Source organism: Xyrauchen texanus, chromosome 38, assembly GCF_025860055.1.
Source record: "Xyrauchen texanus isolate HMW12.3.18 chromosome 38, RBS_HiC_50CHRs, whole genome shotgun sequence".
Taxonomy (NCBI): Eukaryota; Metazoa; Chordata; class Actinopteri; order Cypriniformes; family Catostomidae; genus Xyrauchen; species Xyrauchen texanus.
Genome location: NC_068313.1, coordinates 36,190,178 through 36,207,289, shown reverse-complemented (window position 1 = coordinate 36,207,289; position 17,112 = coordinate 36,190,178). Strand labels below are relative to the sequence as shown.

The following is a 17,112-nucleotide window of genomic DNA, read 5'->3' as shown; positions in this document are numbered from 1 at the left end:
TATTTAAATATCGGATCGGGACATCCCTACTATCAACGGATTAATTTTATTTGACACTGAACATTTAATGGGATATGAGAAATATTTGCAAAATTAAAAAGAAACACAAACCTCAGTATCTCCAGATGACAGTTTGTACTCTTCAGTGCATCAGAAATCAGCTTCATTCCTGAATCCTGCAGGTCATTGTTACTCAGGTCCAGCTCTCTCAGAGGAGAGTTTGATGATTGTAGAACTGACACCAGACTTTCACAACATTGATCAGTGAGATTACAGCCGCACAATCTAAACAGGATAATGAAAAACAAAATTATTATAAAACCATTTTATTGATCATAATATAGTTTTGGTTATGGTTTTATCTACAGTAAGGAAACATAATCCATCCGAGTGAATCAAAGAGATACATATATCATCAAAAACCCTTATAAACATTAGTGGTTGACCGATATCTCGCAGAGGCTTATAAATCGGCCAATATTCAGACTTTTTTAATTATCAGCGTCGGCCAATATATTTTCCCATTTTTCTTGAAGGTGCCGAAAATCGCTCTATTGCATGTGAAGCAACTGAGACATGTAAATGACCAGTCACGGTTCATTTTGTTGAAACGTGCCATCATGTTACTCAATAATAGACCGTGTGCAACAGTGTCATTTAAACGGACCACATATCAGAGCCGTAACAGAAGCGATTAAGCTCATAATGTTAAAGTGCTCACCTGTTTCATTCTCACTCTCTCTCCTCAACAGTTCCCTGTTACTTTTAACTGTCTATTCTAATGATAAAAGGCAAATATCAATAAGAGTAATATCATATACTGCCTGAAAATATGCAGATATCTCGTTTAAACAGATGTAATTAACGAACTTCATGAAGATCCAGCATTTTCTTCCTGTCGAGCGCTCATCTAATATCTTCCTCCAAAATGTGTCTTTTATCAGCCAGAATCAAAAACTTCAGATCAAAAGTTTCTCTGATTCACAAATTATGATGGTCACTCCGTGACAATCCAAGCAGGCAATTCAGGCTGTATAAACTGTCAGGAGCTTGAGGCTCATGCTGGATCTGCATGAGTGCATGTGTGGAACTTCAAATCTGCATCAGAAACCAGGAAAATGCTGCCTCCAGAGGCTGTATATGGAGGTATGATGAAAATAAGGTGCTTTTCAAACTGTTCAGAGATCAGTTTCTTTATGAGTTCCATTCATTCAGAACAGATGTCAGTTAAGCCATTAACTGATTATGCAACAATGTAGCAAGTCAGCTGCCTACGTTTTCAGATGCAGCACAAGGTAAAAGAGCTTCTCGTGTGAATGAAGTAAATGTCTTATTCACTATGCACTGTATGTGCAATTGGTTTGATTCTGAATTTTTGTAGTAAATGCGATTGCTAACGTAGACTGACATCCATGATTGATGGATTTTATTATTTCCTTCTTAATATATTAACAAATTTTTCATGTGCAAATAAATTACAAACATTTCATGACTGAACAGATATCTAAAGAAACTGCCATCTACCATTTCAAATACAATATTAGTTTTGTGTGAAACTGACTAAATATAGAGCTAAATAAGAGTTTATTACTATTTTTATTGTTTTAGCAAATTTCTGTTTGTTATTTAGTATATTCAATTGTGTGATATATGCTCTCTGGATATCGGCATCGGCAATTACAACAAAAAAAAAACATATTGGTCAACCTATAACAAACATATGAATTTAACTTGAAGTGTGTCATTTCTGCAACACTAGCGGCACAAATCAGAATTGTGATATTAATGATTGTTCCCACACAGGTTTCCCAAACACTCCTACTGCCTTGCAATCCTTCTGCCATTGGTCAAAAAACAGTTAGTCATGACCTAAACTCACAACATGGGTTGAGTTAGAAGTTAAAATGTTAGAGTGCTCCAACAAACACACCAGTGTTATCAAAGTGTCACAAAGTCACAGTGTTTTCACTCTTTAGGAAGTCAAACTACCAACGGCTTAATTATATTTGGCACTGCTCATTAAATTGGGATATGAGAAAGTATTTTAACATTTGCAAAATCAAAAGAAACACAAACCTCAGTATTTCCAGATGACAGTTTGTACTCTTCAGTGCATCAGAGATCAGTTTCACTCCTGAATGTTGCAGGTCATTGTTACTCAGGTCCAGCTCTCTCAGAGGAGAGTTTGATGATTGTAGAGCTGACGCCAGACTTTCACAACATTGATCAGTGAGATTACAGCCGCACAATCTAATCAGGATTATGAAAAACAGAATTATTATAAAACCATTTTATTGATCAAAATATAGTTTTAAACATAATCCATCAGAGCGAATCAAAGAGATACATATATCATCACAACCCCTTATAAACATTATTGGTCGACAGATATATCGCAGAGGCTGATAAATCGACCGATATTCAGACTTTTTGTCTGAATATATGTATGTACGCAGAAGAGTTAATCATTGATAAGACAATACAAAAAGTGGCTTTAGAAAACATATTGTTTACTACCATATTATAGATCATAAGTCAATCATTGACATACAGTTCACAGAAATCCATTTCACAAGTGAATTTGTCAATCAGTTCGAGATTTATTATGAGGGCTTGTTTAAGGACCTGTCAATGTACACCTGCGTCAAACATTTATTTTTTATTTTTTTTAGAAACAAGCTAGGGGTACACATAGTACACAATACTACGGCTATATTTTACAATAACGCCAAGACTTTATATTCATTACATAGTGCAATGGTTTTCAATGCTTTGGAGTTGTTGGAGGTACAATTAGCATTTAAATAATATTTCATGTCTTTACAAAAAAGTGCAAATAGGGGCTTTATAGACATAAATTTACAATTATGTATAAAAAAAACTTAAAAAATATAAACAGATTAATCAGAAAATATTAAATTAATTTACCAAAACTGTGAACACCAAATAAAACGTCTTTATAAAGTAAAGAAAAACTAGTTAAAATAGAGGTACGTACAAACAAACAAAATTTTCTCAAAAATACTACAGCGTGGACACATTCCCAAAAAAGGTGAGGGGCAGATTCATCTACAGCATTACAGAAGGAGTAAAGTGGATCTATTTCAGGGAGCATGTTTCTTAAATAAAGACTGACTGGGTAAAAACAGTGTAACAGTTTAAAGGACACATCCTTAACCTTGTTGGTAACAGCCCTAATTTTGACATTTGCAAAATCAAAAAGAAACACAAACCTCAGTATCTCCAGATGACAGTTTGTAGTCTTCAGTGCATCACAGATCAGCTTCACTCCTGAATCCTGCACGTCATTGTTACTCAGGTCCAGCTCTCTCAGAGGAGAGTTTGATGATTGTAGAGCTGATGACACAATTTCACAGTGCTGAACCATCAGATCACAGCCCGACATACTAAAAAACAGGAAGCATGTACAGCAATCAAATAAAGATGAGCAACTTACTTATGTCATGACAATTTCACATTTTGTATACAAAACCTAAAGGGGTCATGTCATGAGGAATTACATTTTCCTTGATATTCTGACATATAAGAAGTCTTTCTACAATAGAAACATGCTGTAAATTTCAGAACTCAAAATTTAGTCCCCAAATCAATAAAAGCATTTATTGAAACCAAGCTGCAAAATTGACTCGTTCTCTAATTCAGCGACTACCCAACATCACAAGGGGGCCCATTTATTCATGACTGCCTCTACAACGAAAAAACATCAACGCCCAAATTACGTCACCCACTGGCGTTTAGTTCATTCACAGAGAGAGAGAGAGAGAGAGAGAGAGAGCAGTACAAACATGCCTTGTGTGGCCAACTATTCCTGAACACCAATCTGGATTATTTTGAATTATTTTTATACATAAACATTCCAGTGTTTCCCATTAATTACCTAGAATGTGGAGGTCCAATTTGTCCTGCCACAGTTGCCAACGTTGTGTTTTGTGCAGTTGCATCGGCAAAGCATCTCTCACTCCCAGTCAGTCAGCCCCAAGTGGGACAAGTGGATTTTTGAAGAGGCAAGTGTAAGAGAATTACACTTACCCGACCGGACAAGCAGACATCAGGATGAACTGATGCCAACACCAAAATTTGTTGTGTTTTGCACCGAGCAAGTTCAACACAGGTAACCACTTTTACTTAATTTCTATGATGGCTCACAGGGCTCGATATTAATTCATGTCCGGGACAAGTGGATTTTTAAAGAGGCAAGTGAAAGAGAATTTTATTTACCCAATGTCAATAACAAAAAATAACCAGCCATATTAGTGATAGGCTAGGCCTGTGCCAATTACTAGAAAGTTAATATTCTTATTCTGCAGTTGAAAGTAATCAGGAGCACGTAATATTATAATTCACAAGCAATCTAGTAACAGCTGTGCCCTGTTTGATTGACAGGCAATGTATGTGTGTGCGCTGAAAATCTCACGCTAATTTGAAACCTGAACGGTCAAATACATTTCAAAATTCCACCAAAATGCCCGTGTTGGTGAGGTATTCATGTAAACACTGAGAGTGATGTCTAAAGTGAAAGTACACGGTGGAGAAAAAAAGCAGATTTGTATTAAAATGTCAGACTTGTTAGTATGAATATAAGCTAATAAACCTGCTGCTGTCTAGTGTGTCATTATAATAATCAAACAACCAGAACAAGACAACGAGAAAACACACACTGCCCATGACTGAGTAACATTAGTAGCTTTAAAAAGTATGAATGTATTATAATCATAAAGTTAAGACCAGTAGCAGTTTTATTTTGCATTTCATTCTGAATGTTTTCTTGAATACTTGATAACTTTTAAAACTGTTAAAAAACAATGAATTTTCTGAATTAGTATTTTTTGTTCAATTTCTTTCTTTTATCTATTTCTATTCATTGCTGTATTGGTTTTATTTTATTTTTTCTGTTATTGTTATTTTATTACTGACTGTTTACTAGTCTTGAATAATTACTAAAGAATTTCTATAATTAACATATTAGTTAATGATATTATTTGTTGTGGTATTAAAGCTGGTATTGAGAATCGTCAGATTTCACTAAATACTAGAGATGCACCGATTGCAATTTTCTTGGCCAATTTCGATTTCCGATTTTTTGTAAGTGTGACCTGCCGACACTGATTTTCTTTCTAAGAAATATTATTGACCAAATATACAAACAAAATCTACCTTTCTTCAATGATAAATTTTATTTACATAATAAAATAAATGATTAAACATTACAATTTCCCCCAAACTGCACTAAGTTACAGGATCTTCTCTCACTTAAACAACTCTCAAAATAAAGTGCTCTGTGACTGGAAAGAGGTAGAAATGACAATTAACTGCAAATGAGTTGCTTTATATAACAGATGTCATTTTCCACTATTTTTATAAATTGACCTTTTTCTCTTTATTACTCGTCTAACAAAAAAATTCCAAAGATCTGAAAAACTGAAGTGTCCAATACGCTCAACTTAAGTTAGAGGTCCAAATATCAGTTGTAAAACTGAGCACTGCTTCGGGAACGAATTGTAACCATATCTGTCAACACTCCCGTTTTTCCCGGGTGTCTCCCGTTTTGTTATTTCTCCCAAAAAAAACTTCCTTAATTTGTATGGCCCAAACCACGTTATATGAATAATCAAATCAATATATTATTCCAAGGTGGTCCAGTTGCCAGATCTTGAATGAAACGCATCCTACTCACACAATCTACACATCATACACATTACAAATCATTTATGACCACAATCTGGCAACCTACAACCCATTTGCGCTGTTGATATCTGCGCAGGCAGTAGACGCGGGATGTTAAATCAAGCATCACTGGTATAGGGGAGGAGAAGACTCAGCTGGTGCTCCGGTGAAAAAAAACTAAATATACATTTACATTTATTCATTTAGCTGACGCTTTTATCCAAAGCGACTTACAATTGTTATATATGTCAGAGGTCGCACGCCTCTGGAGCAACTAGGGGTTAAGTGTCTTGCTCAGGGACACATTGGTGTCTTACAGTGGATTCGAACCCGGGTCTCTCACACCAAAGGCATGTGTCTTATCCATTCGACAATGCCCACTCCTTTTGCAATGTGTGTCGCACTGATTTTAATATCGGACACGGTGTGAAAAATTACGTTAAATCACAACGGCACAATTTGTATACGTATTTAGCCTGCCTCTGCCATCCAGAACCCCCCTTCCCCTCTCCCGGATTTGTGTACCCAAATGTTGACAGGTAACAGGCTGCGTGTGTGACATGACACAAGATTAAACAACTCTGGCAACATGACGTCGGAAAGTACCTCATACTCTGTATCGAGGAAATGTATCCAATTTCTGAATCCTTTGTCCTCAACTATGGAGAACGGCTGGTCATCCAGGGCCATGAATTCCATAATTTTCCTCGTAATTGCTTTGGTATTTTCGCTGCTCATTCCAAGGAATGATAGGAGAGGCTGCTGACTTGTGACTGGCTCTGAGCTCTGGCTAGCTTTAGCCGCTTTCACTTTTTTAGCTTCTTTTTTTAAAATGGGCATTTTCAGCTGGGTGATGGTGTTTTATATGTCTAATTAGGTTTGTTGTTCCGAAAGTTATTGTGGTGGTTCCCCATCCAAGGAAGGAGCCAAGTTCCTTAGAGAAAACAGTAAGGATTAAATTTGTATAACTTCTTTATATTTAACTAAAAACTTTTGATATGTTACTGCCAACTTCGAGAAAAAACGCGACATGACGTTCAGCTACTTTGGATATTGATAGCGTAGTTGAAGTTGCATTATCACAGCAGAAGGGTTGCTATCATGTCACAATAAGGAAGCAAGAATTTTGCAATTACAGACAGTGAATCTGAGACTTTTATTTGTTCTGTTTGTGTGTCTTATATTTGAGAGGGTTGTCACTCAATGCAGAGAAATAAGTAATAAAAAAGATACCAACGCGCTATAGGCTATTGAAGGACTGGCTTTGGTAAGCTCGGACGTTATCGGTTCTGCTGTCGGTACTGGAGAAATTAAGAAAATACATTTATTATTGCTATAAAGAGAAAGTTATTTTATCTCGCCAGCCATTTCTATGTATAATAATTATATGAAACCATTTGTCTGTAATGCAATTTAGCTATTCGCAGTCAGAGAGAGAGAGAGAGAGAGAGATCTCGTGCACAGCGAGCACAACAAGAGCCCTGCTTAATGAGTGACAGAACTAAATATTCAAACGTAGCCTGGTTTAGATCTGTGATATTAGTCTGATTTTATTTTAGATTTCGCCTTTCAAAGATTATAAAAAGACCATTTATACATAAGCCGCATTCTGTCTAGCACAACTTCCTTCCCTTCACAGCGGTGCACTGACATTTCTCACCTAAAACTCAAACTTAACGTCAGAATCAGCACGATCGGTGACTGTTGTAAAATGCAGTCTAGCTACTGTTGCTAAATTGCGGGACGCGTTTAATAATAAAAAGAGCGCAAGAGTTACCGTTCCCAAGGCGGCGCGCGCTCCGAAACAGACCGCAACGAGACAAGTATAGGCTACTTTGGGTTTCATGTGCGCGTCTAAAGGATCAACTATACACAAATATGTCAAAACGACCGGCTTGGAGATTCACTTATACACAGTTTATGTCTTAAATGGACGTAGTTATGGAAATAGTTGGGGAGAAAATATGGTGCATCAGGAGCCTATTAGATCTGAACTCGGTCTTAAAGGGGAAGCAGTCTAATAAACATGCTGACGATTGAGCCATTACTGCGAATCAAACAACAAAAGGCAAAGAGAAAATCACTTACAGCTCTTGAATGAATAACTTCTGCATTAATAAGCATTAATCTATCTATGATAAACTATGCAGTGTTATTTTACAATTGATTACTAGATTATTAGATTTCTTTTTAGAACACACCTGAACAGTAATGTTAGTAGACCTTCCTGAAATTAAATCACTGTGCCTATATAATGTTTATCTTTGTTTTATATATATATATATATATATATATATATATATATCAAAAAGAACCGTTAAGAATACCGTTAAAGTCAATTTATAATAGTGGAAAATGACATCTGTTATATAAAGCAACTCATTTGCAGTTAATTGTTATTTCTACCTCTTTCCAGTCACAGAGCACTTTATTTTGAGAGTTGTTTAAGTGAGAGAAGATCCTGTAACTTAGTGCAGTTTGGGGAAATTGTAATGTTTAATCATTTATTTTATTATGAAAATACAATTTTGCATTGAAGAAAGGTAGATTTTGTTTGTATATGCGGTAAATAATAGTTCTTAGAAAGAAAATCGAAATCGGCGCATCTCTAATTAAAATACTTTATTCTCTCTCACATGTCTGCGAGCGCTGTCCTCGTCTAAATCAGTGTGATAAGCAAAATCTCAAATATAAAAATATAAAGAAAAAAAATCATGAAATTTCACTCTACTAATAACAGACTCTCTGCACATCTGCATGAGGACGCACCGAATTTACAGTATTCTGCTTCTGAGCAGGTGCTCTGACTGTCACATGGACGAGGGCTTGTTTGACAATCTTCAATTGTCATAAAGTCATTAACATCATAACCACACACTGCAACACTGTAAAAACCTCTTAAAATGAAACACCTTGTTGATGCTTTATAACGAGACCATCAAGCAGCTGAATGGATCTGTGTCAATGTGTAACTGACCAGTAGAAATGGATCAAGAATCGCAGTTCTAAAAAAATTTGTGGCAATGCACGTTCCCAAAAATCATTGTATTATAATCAGAATTTTGCATTTCTCACGGCCATAGAAGATAGTGCTGTTTTTTTACAGTGAGTGAAAGTTAATTCTGAATTTATGTATTTGACCAGGAAAACACATCTCGAAACTGAACTGTCCACTCAACAACCGGACTAGAAACCCTAGTCATAAAACTGATTTAGATATAAAATGGTAGGGCTGGGCGATAAAACGATCTCGATATGGCATCGCGATAATATTTATTTAGACTACGATGATAAACTTTTGACATGTTTACTCGATATGGATAGACCTAACAGCCTATTACAAAGCAGAAATAAACGGACAACAGCCATCAGAACGCAGATTTTGGCTTGTGCGTCTAAGTACACGCCCATTTGCTAGCAGAGCACTGTTTGAGCTACCGGCAGTGAAGAAAGTGAATGTAAAGAAAAAATGAGTGGAAACGACGAACACGAAAGCGACGGTGAAAGTGAACTCGAACTATCTTCCAAAGCTGAGGAAATCGTTGACAAAAAAGGTAACAAGACGTCAATTATATGGAAGTGGTTTGGATATCTGAAAAGCGACGACGTGCAAATAAAGACGGTCTGCAAAATATGTCGTCGGTCGGTGATAACCAAGACGGGAAACACAACAAACCTTTTCGGTCACCTGAAAAGGTACCATCCCAGCGACCACACCGAGAGTATGAAAATGCGGGCCCATGTTAATGTTACTCCGTCCACAAGTTTTGCCCAACATGCTAACGTTAGTGGTTCTTCTGTTGTTAGCAGCGCAAGAGGGGCTGTACCTAAACAACAATCAATCGTGTCGTCTTTTGCGACCATTGCCCCATATGAAAAACGATCAAAAAGGAGCAAGGATATAACCAGCGCACTTTCTTACTTCATAGCGAAAGACATGATGCCCCTGAACACAGTGGAGAAAGACGGACCAGAAAATGTATTAAAGTGTTGGACTCCAGGTACGAACTCCCAGGCAGAAAATACTTTTCTAAAACCGCACTGCCTCATCTTTATGAAGAGTGCCGTGGGAAGCTGGAAATTCAGGTAAGGGATGTGAAATACTTCGCCACAACTACCGACCTATGGTCCTGCCGTACATCAGAGTCATATATGAGTCTGACTATTCATTACATTGACGAGGAATGGGCTCTTCAAAGCAAATGCTTGCAGACGGCCTATTTTCCGGAGGACCATACTGCCGAAACCATCAGCCAGGGGTTGGAGGATGCACTCGCATCTTGGGGCCTTAGCGAAGAGGTGTGCATCACCACGGACAATGCGGCAAACATGGTCAAAGCTGCTTCCCTTAAAGATTGGACTCGCCTGCAGTGTTTCGGTCACAGACTTCATCTAGCCATTGGTAAGTTAATGAACACATCTTCTGTGTGTATTTATGTATGTATGTAATAGAATAATTACAATAATATTTATAATAATATTTTATATATACATTTTTTTTTTATTATCATCTTTGCCTAGTAAAGTTTTACAACATGTCCCTATATTTTGTTTTCTTGTGAGTGAGAGAAGATCAGAGAATCCAAAGAGCCATGGGTGTGTGCAAGAAAGTGGTAAGTGCTTTTTCTTTTTCTTGGAAAAAGAAGAGAGAACTAGCAGCCGCTCAAGAGGAGCTCAAACTACCCAAGCACAAGTTGATCACAGAATCACCCACCAGGTGGGGGTCCCGCCATGCAATGATAGCACGAGTGCTGGAGCAGGAGAAGGCCATTGCAAAGGTTTTATCAGCTGATAAAAAAACAAGGCACTTGGTTCCCTCGTGGCAGGACATTGATGTCCTGGAGTCTGTCCACAAGGCTCTAAATCCACTTGTTGAGTTCACTGATGCTCTTTCTGGTGAAGCATACATGAGTGTGTCTTACCTGAAGCCTGTGCTGCAGCTCTTCAATGAGGAGGTCTTGAAGCCAGAAGCTGATGACTCAGAGCTCACCAAGACAATCAAGGCTACTGTCATCAGGTATCTGAATGATAAATATGATGATGCTGCCACTGATGACCTCCTGAACATGGCATCCCTAGTTGATCCTCGGTTCAAGACCCGCTACATCAAAGATGACAAGGTTGAGGCTGTGAAATCCATGGCTGTGGCTCAGATGCTGGATGAATTTCAGAGCACATCTTCTCTCACATTCAGATGTACTGTTCCAGGGGGAGGCAGAGGAGATGCTGCAGCAGCTACACCATCACCATCCAAAATGCAGAAGAAGACACTGGGCAGCTTTTTCAAGAAGTCCTACTCTGTTGCTACTTCTGGTCTTACAGACCAACAGGCTATTGAGGCTGAACTGAACAGCTACCTGTTAGCTCCTGATGCAGACAGCGAGACCAACCCCCTGGCATGGTGGGTACTCAGCAACTTACCCCAGAGTGAACCTCCTGGCAAAGCGGTACCTGTGTATTCCTACCACCAGCTCACCGTCAGAGCGTGCTTTTAGCACTGGTGGCAATATTGTGACCTGCCACAGGGCAGCTTTAAAACCAGATGCTGTGGACAGACTAGTCTTTCTGGCAAAAAACCTATAATAGGGTAATTAGGGTTACATATGATGAGCACTACCTAAAAGGTGTAGCATAGTGACTGGTTTACAATGTTTACATTTTGCACTTTTTACTCAGATTTCTACCTCTAAAACATTTGAGATATTTAAAACCAGTACACAATTAATATTTTATTTATCTGACAGTTAAGTACTTAAATCTGCCAGGGACTTTGTGGTTCACTTGTTTACATTTGTTGTCTTGGTTGTACCTCTACAAACATTTTGAAATGTTTGCTGCCCTGCCAAAGAAATTTGATGTGATAGTACTGTAGTCACAGCTTTTAGTTTGATATTTTATAATAAGTTACAAGGCAAGCTAACTTGCATTGTTTTGTCAAGGCAGATAAAGCATGTTTGCTAAAAGTAAAATGTTAACATTTAGATTTAAAGTTTATCAATATTCTTTTATAACAAAATCTATTCTCAACCAATCCATGTTTGCACAGTTACAATGTTTGCATTGTTATTTATTTATGTTAAAGGGGTCATGACATGAGAAACCAAATTTGCCTTGATCTTTTGGTATATAAGAGGTCTTTGTATCATTAAAACGTCCTGCAAGTTTAATATTTTAAGACGTCCTCCCCATTCTAAACGAATCATTTATTTAATCAAGCTCAAAATACAGCTCGTTCTGGATTCATGGTTAGAAGTGGCGTGTCGGTTAGAAGTGGCGTAACAAGCGTTTGCATATGACCGCCTCCAGCACAAGATAACTCACGCTTTAAGCGCCAAGACAACTACGCTGATTTCAGTATCGCCGTCGCCTCACAAGTGTTCAGTCGATGGACAGCGAGCTCTGACAGAGACTACTTGTGCACAGGAAAATTACGATGCCACACAGATGTGCTGTTCCTGGCTGTGGTCAAACAAAACCTCTGAATAAGCTGCGAAAGATCCAGGCGTCAGGGAAAAATGGATGCAGTTTATTTTTTGCGGACATCCCAGTCACAGCAGTGTTAACTTAAGCGTTTGTTCTGTACATTTTAAGGATGACTGTTTTGAGAACAAATCTCAATATGATGCTGGCTTTGCCAGAAAACTGTTAGCTCGAAAGATAAGTCCGTGCCGACTATTCTGGGAACAACGGCGGCGCAAACTGTAAGTAATCTATTTTAAACTTTAAACTACTTTTTAAAGCGCAATTTCATTCATTATGAATAATCACAGTGTTTTTACTTAGTTTACTTGCAATTTACCAAATTAGTCTATAGGAGAACTATGCAACAATAATCCGTTTTCAAGTGTCTTTTTTATTAATTCAAAATAGTTAAACTTTCCATGTGGCCACGGGCTGATCCAGTCTTCGTTGTTGTGGTGATGGTTCGTTAGTTTTCCTCTGATTCCTCATCTGATTCCGGCTCAAACATATAAGGTTGTATCATTGCAAGAGCCATCGCTTCGCATGCATCACTCGCTACTAAACAGTTACGCTGAATCCACGAAATGTTCTGGCTGGAGACGTCAATAATTGATACATAGGCACTGGCGTTAGCCAATCATAACAGTGAGCGTTAACACTGAAGTCTTAAATGGAAAGCGCCCCCAAAACAGACTGTTTGAATCAGAGGATGAGAAACAGGGTGGGAAAAGGTCATAAATCACTAGATTTTAAAAGTTTTTCTTAAAAAAAAAAATATTAATACTATAATTGCACCTAAGGGAACATAATAATACAATAAAAAAAAACATGTCATGACCCCTTTAATAAACTATATAGTTCAACAACTATTGAACCTTCTGGTTTCTTCAGGCATCATTATCAGTATACTTTTCAAACGGGCAGCATTATTAAATTATATATCGTAACAAATATTGATATCGATCAATATGGAAAAAATATCGTGATAATATATTTTGCCATATCGCCCAGCCCTATAAAATGGTAAGTGAAAGCTCAGAATACATACAAAAATAAATTCTCTAGCAACCGAAAACCTACCAACTAAGTTCTGGGAACACAAATGTTCTGCTTTTCATCAGACAGCAACGATATATTAGGATGCGATGTGTTGGATTTGCATTATGTGCAAACACAGAAATGTAGTTTTATACTGTTGTGGAGCTTGTTCATTCTCTTCTGATTGAGTTTCAAATATGGTTGTTTTTGAGGGGCTGCACGATGTTAGCCAATCAGAACAGTGGGCGTTTACACTGAAGTTTTAACTGAGTGTTTCAGACAGAAGGCCAGAGACAGGGAGGAAAATTATCAAATATTACTAAATTATGACTGATTTAGTGAAATAAACTTTACTAACATTATCAGTGGACCTCAGGGAAGATAATAAAATTATCAAATAGAACATTTCATGACCCCTTTAAAACTTCATCTATTCATTTACCAGACACTTTTATCCAAAGTCAAATTAAATGATTCTTTATGTCAGCTGACATGACTTTGAGTTTGCCACAAACCCAAGAACCTGCCGTAGATCACAACTTCTGTCAAATGTAATTATAGTGATTAAATATTAGATGTTAACACTCACAGAGCTTTTCTGCAGTTCCTCACAGCTGGTACGAGTCTCTGTCGACCATTTCTTGTTTTTATTTTGTATTTGTTGAGGTCAAACTCATCCAGCACCTCCTCTGACATCAGTATAATGTTGGCCAAAGTTGAACATTGTGCAAGAGAAAGATTTTTCTTTGTTTCAGATTTTAAAAAGATCTGCATTTCTTCAACAACAGAATTATCTTTCATTTCAATCAAACAGTGTGAGAGATTCAACCATCTTTCAGGACTGACGTTTTGTTTTTGACCTCGTTTGAGGTTTTGGATTATTTTCTTCATGATCTCTGGATTGTTCTCTGTGTGTTTCAGTAGATCCTGTAAGAGTCTCTGATTGGACTCCAGTGAGATGCCATGAAGGAATCGAAGGAAAAGATCCAGATGTCCAGTTTTACTCTTGAGGGCTTCATTCACTACTTCCTTCAGAAACACATCCAGAGGAACCTTCTTACATCGAGTTCTGTGTTTTCCTCTCAGAAACATTTTCAGAGTCTCACGGTTCTTGTGTAAATAACAGAAAAACACATAAAGTCCTGCAAAAAACTCCTGAAAGCTCAGATGAATGAAGCTGTAGACTTTCCTCTGATAAATCACAGATTCCTCTTTAAAGATTTCAGTGCAGATCCCAGAATACACTGAGGCTTCAGTGACGTCTATGCCGCTCTCAATCAGGTCCTCCTCATAGAACATGACATTGCCCTTCATCAGCTGTTTGAAAGCCAGTTCAGCAAGTTTCACAATCACTTTCTCTGGATCTCTCTCTTCATACTTCTCATTCCTCATTTTGATCTGAATGAGCAGGAAGTGGATGTACATTTCAGTCAGAGTTTGAGGGATTTCTGCACTGTCGTCTTGTTTCAGGATGTTTTGAAGCACAGTGGATGAGATCCAACAGAAGACTGGTATGTGGCACATGATGTGGAGGCTTCTTGCTCTTCTAATGTGTGAGATGATTCTGCTGGCTTGATGCTCATCACTGATTCTCTTCCTGAAATATTCCTCCTTCTGAGGGTCATTGAATCCCTGGATTTCGGTCACACGGTTGATGTATTCTGAGGGGATCTGATTGGCTGCTGCTGGTCTGGAGGTGATCCAGATGAGAGCGGAGGGAAGCAGATCTCCTTTGATGAGGTTTGACATCAACACACCCACTGATGAAGTCTCAGTCACATCAGAAACTTTCTCACTGTCTGAAAACTTCAGAGGAATTCTGCTTTCATCCAGACCATCAAAGATGAACACAACTTTACACTCATCATAAATCTTTGAGTCCAGATCATGAAGGTCAGGATGAAAGTCCAGCAGAAGTTTGTGAAGACTGTACTGGTGATCTTTAATCAAGTTCAGCTCTCGAAATGGAAGCACAAACATGAAATCTACATCTTGATTGGCTTTTCCCTCGGCCCAGTCCACAATGAACTTCTGCACAGAGACTGTTTTTCCAATTCCAGCGATGCCTTTAGTGAGAACAGTCTTGATGTTTTCTCTTCTCTTCTCCTCACATCCTGGTTCAGATAAAGGTTTAAAGATGTCATTGCAGTTGATTGGAGTGTCTTGGAGTGTCCTGTAACTTTTCTCCATCTGTAAAACCTCATGTTCTTCATTCACTCCTTCACTCTCTCCCTCGATGATGTAGAGCTGTGTGTAAATCCTGTTCAGGAGGGTTTGATTCTCTTGTAGTTTGATTCCCTCAAATAAACTCTCATACTGGTTCTTCATGATGGTTTTGTGAGTGTCTTTGAGTCTCTGTAGGACATCATCCACTGCTTCTGTCCGATCGGACGTCCCAGATCTGATCAGATCAGCTCTCTCCACACTGAAGAGGAATTAAGAAGAACAGAGGAACTAAGGAAACTGAGACACTCAAAGTTTCAATCAGTATTTGCATATGGTCAGGTGGCATGATAAATTCACTCTTTCACAACTATTACAAAAGCTCCAAACAATTACTGATGCTCAAGAAGGCAACACAAGAAGAACCAAGGGGTGCAAACTTTTTAGTTTTTAAGGGTTTGGTTTTCTTTTACAAGAAAGTCATTTATTTCTTCGATGTCCTCTGTAGGGGATGCCGGGACTTATTGCTTGACAACACAGGTGAATAGGACGAAGACACAAATAACCGTATTTCTATTAAATATTCTTATGAATTGAGATTTCTGTTCCTGAGTGCTGACAAACACTCATTATAAATAACTGAACACAGATTAAATGCAGGCACTGTTAATTCATATGTATACAGGAGTGCATTCAGAAATACACCATATATTACATATTTCACATTAAAGAAGTGTTGCAGACTATTTTCACAACTACTATCAAATAAATGTAGTATGGAGAGATTTGTATGAGTTTAATGAGCACAGAGAGATATCAGTATGTCCAGATCTTTTGGATTTAGAATTGAAGCACTCTTGTTTTAAAATCTCCCCATCTCTATGTCCAGATGTTATGACCCCCCTGAAGACTTTAAAATGCTCTTTTCATTTTTAAAACACTTTAACATTTAATGATGACCTGTAAATCCACTTCAACTAATTACACTTTGACATGGACAGCAGATATCCATGAACACATCCACTACACTAGAAGATGCAAGACATCATTATCAAGATGATTGTGCTTTAGTTTCTCTGAAACAAGTTTATTCATTCAGTCTTCTTTCTCTAATACTGGATATGGTCTTACCCCATCACTAGTTTAGCAGTTATTTCTGTCTCACAGCGTGTGGATGATACATTTAAAAGAATCATTTAGACTGTTTATGTTCTTATATTTCAGACCTCAATACTGTTTAGTGTCTCACCTGTTCACTGCGTCAGTAATGAGATCCCAGGTATCAATGCGGTCACTTTGAAAGAAGGGTGAATGTTTTCTGTGGATGACACGTATAAAAGAAACCTTCATTTAGATTTTCTGTTTTGAGTATCTGCAGGTATCAGCACTGTTCAATTATTGAAAAATAATGCACCCCCTGAGGTGGTAATGCGGCCATGACACGAAGCAGAGTTTGTATTATTTTTTAATTATTCAATGGTCAGTCGTCAATTATTCCACTTATATGCAGTTATCACACCATAAGACCTCTAATAATAAATTATAATAATTATTATTATTGACTTTCAGAATTGTTTGCAAGTATGAATATTCAGAGACTGAATTAATGAATAAATAAATGAGTGAGCATGTTTACGTGAACAAGAATATTCTGATATGAGTCAGCATGTAGTCATATTTAGACTGTGTATGTTTAATGTACATGCTTTATTTTTGATATCCGTTGTAACATTATATTTATTTTAAAACAATAGAGAGTTCCAG

The 17,112-nt window shown here is 37.6% G+C and overlaps 1 protein-coding gene across 50 annotated transcripts in view; it reads right to left on the bottom strand.

The window, feature by feature from the left end:
* Nucleotides 1-17,112, bottom strand: part of LOC127632132 (protein NLRC5-like) — a 377,053-nt gene that overhangs the window by 347,861 nt on the left and 12,080 nt on the right. For 40 of the 50 annotated variants that reach the window (XM_052110651.1, XM_052110666.1, XM_052110667.1 and 37 more), the window contains 5 exons: nucleotides 16,598-16,666; nucleotides 13,775-15,610; nucleotides 3,234-3,407; nucleotides 2,077-2,250; nucleotides 112-285 (listed from right to left, as the gene is read on the bottom strand). In XM_052110651.1, coding sequence (XP_051966611.1) covers nucleotides 112-285; nucleotides 2,077-2,250; nucleotides 3,234-3,407; nucleotides 13,775-15,610; nucleotides 16,598-16,666 — 2,427 coding nt within the window. The remainder of the gene's footprint in view (nucleotides 1-111; nucleotides 286-2,076; nucleotides 2,251-3,233; nucleotides 3,408-13,774; nucleotides 15,611-16,597; nucleotides 16,667-17,112) is intronic. The other 10 variants (XM_052110668.1, XM_052110693.1, XM_052110699.1 and 7 more) reach the window with 5 other exon arrangements.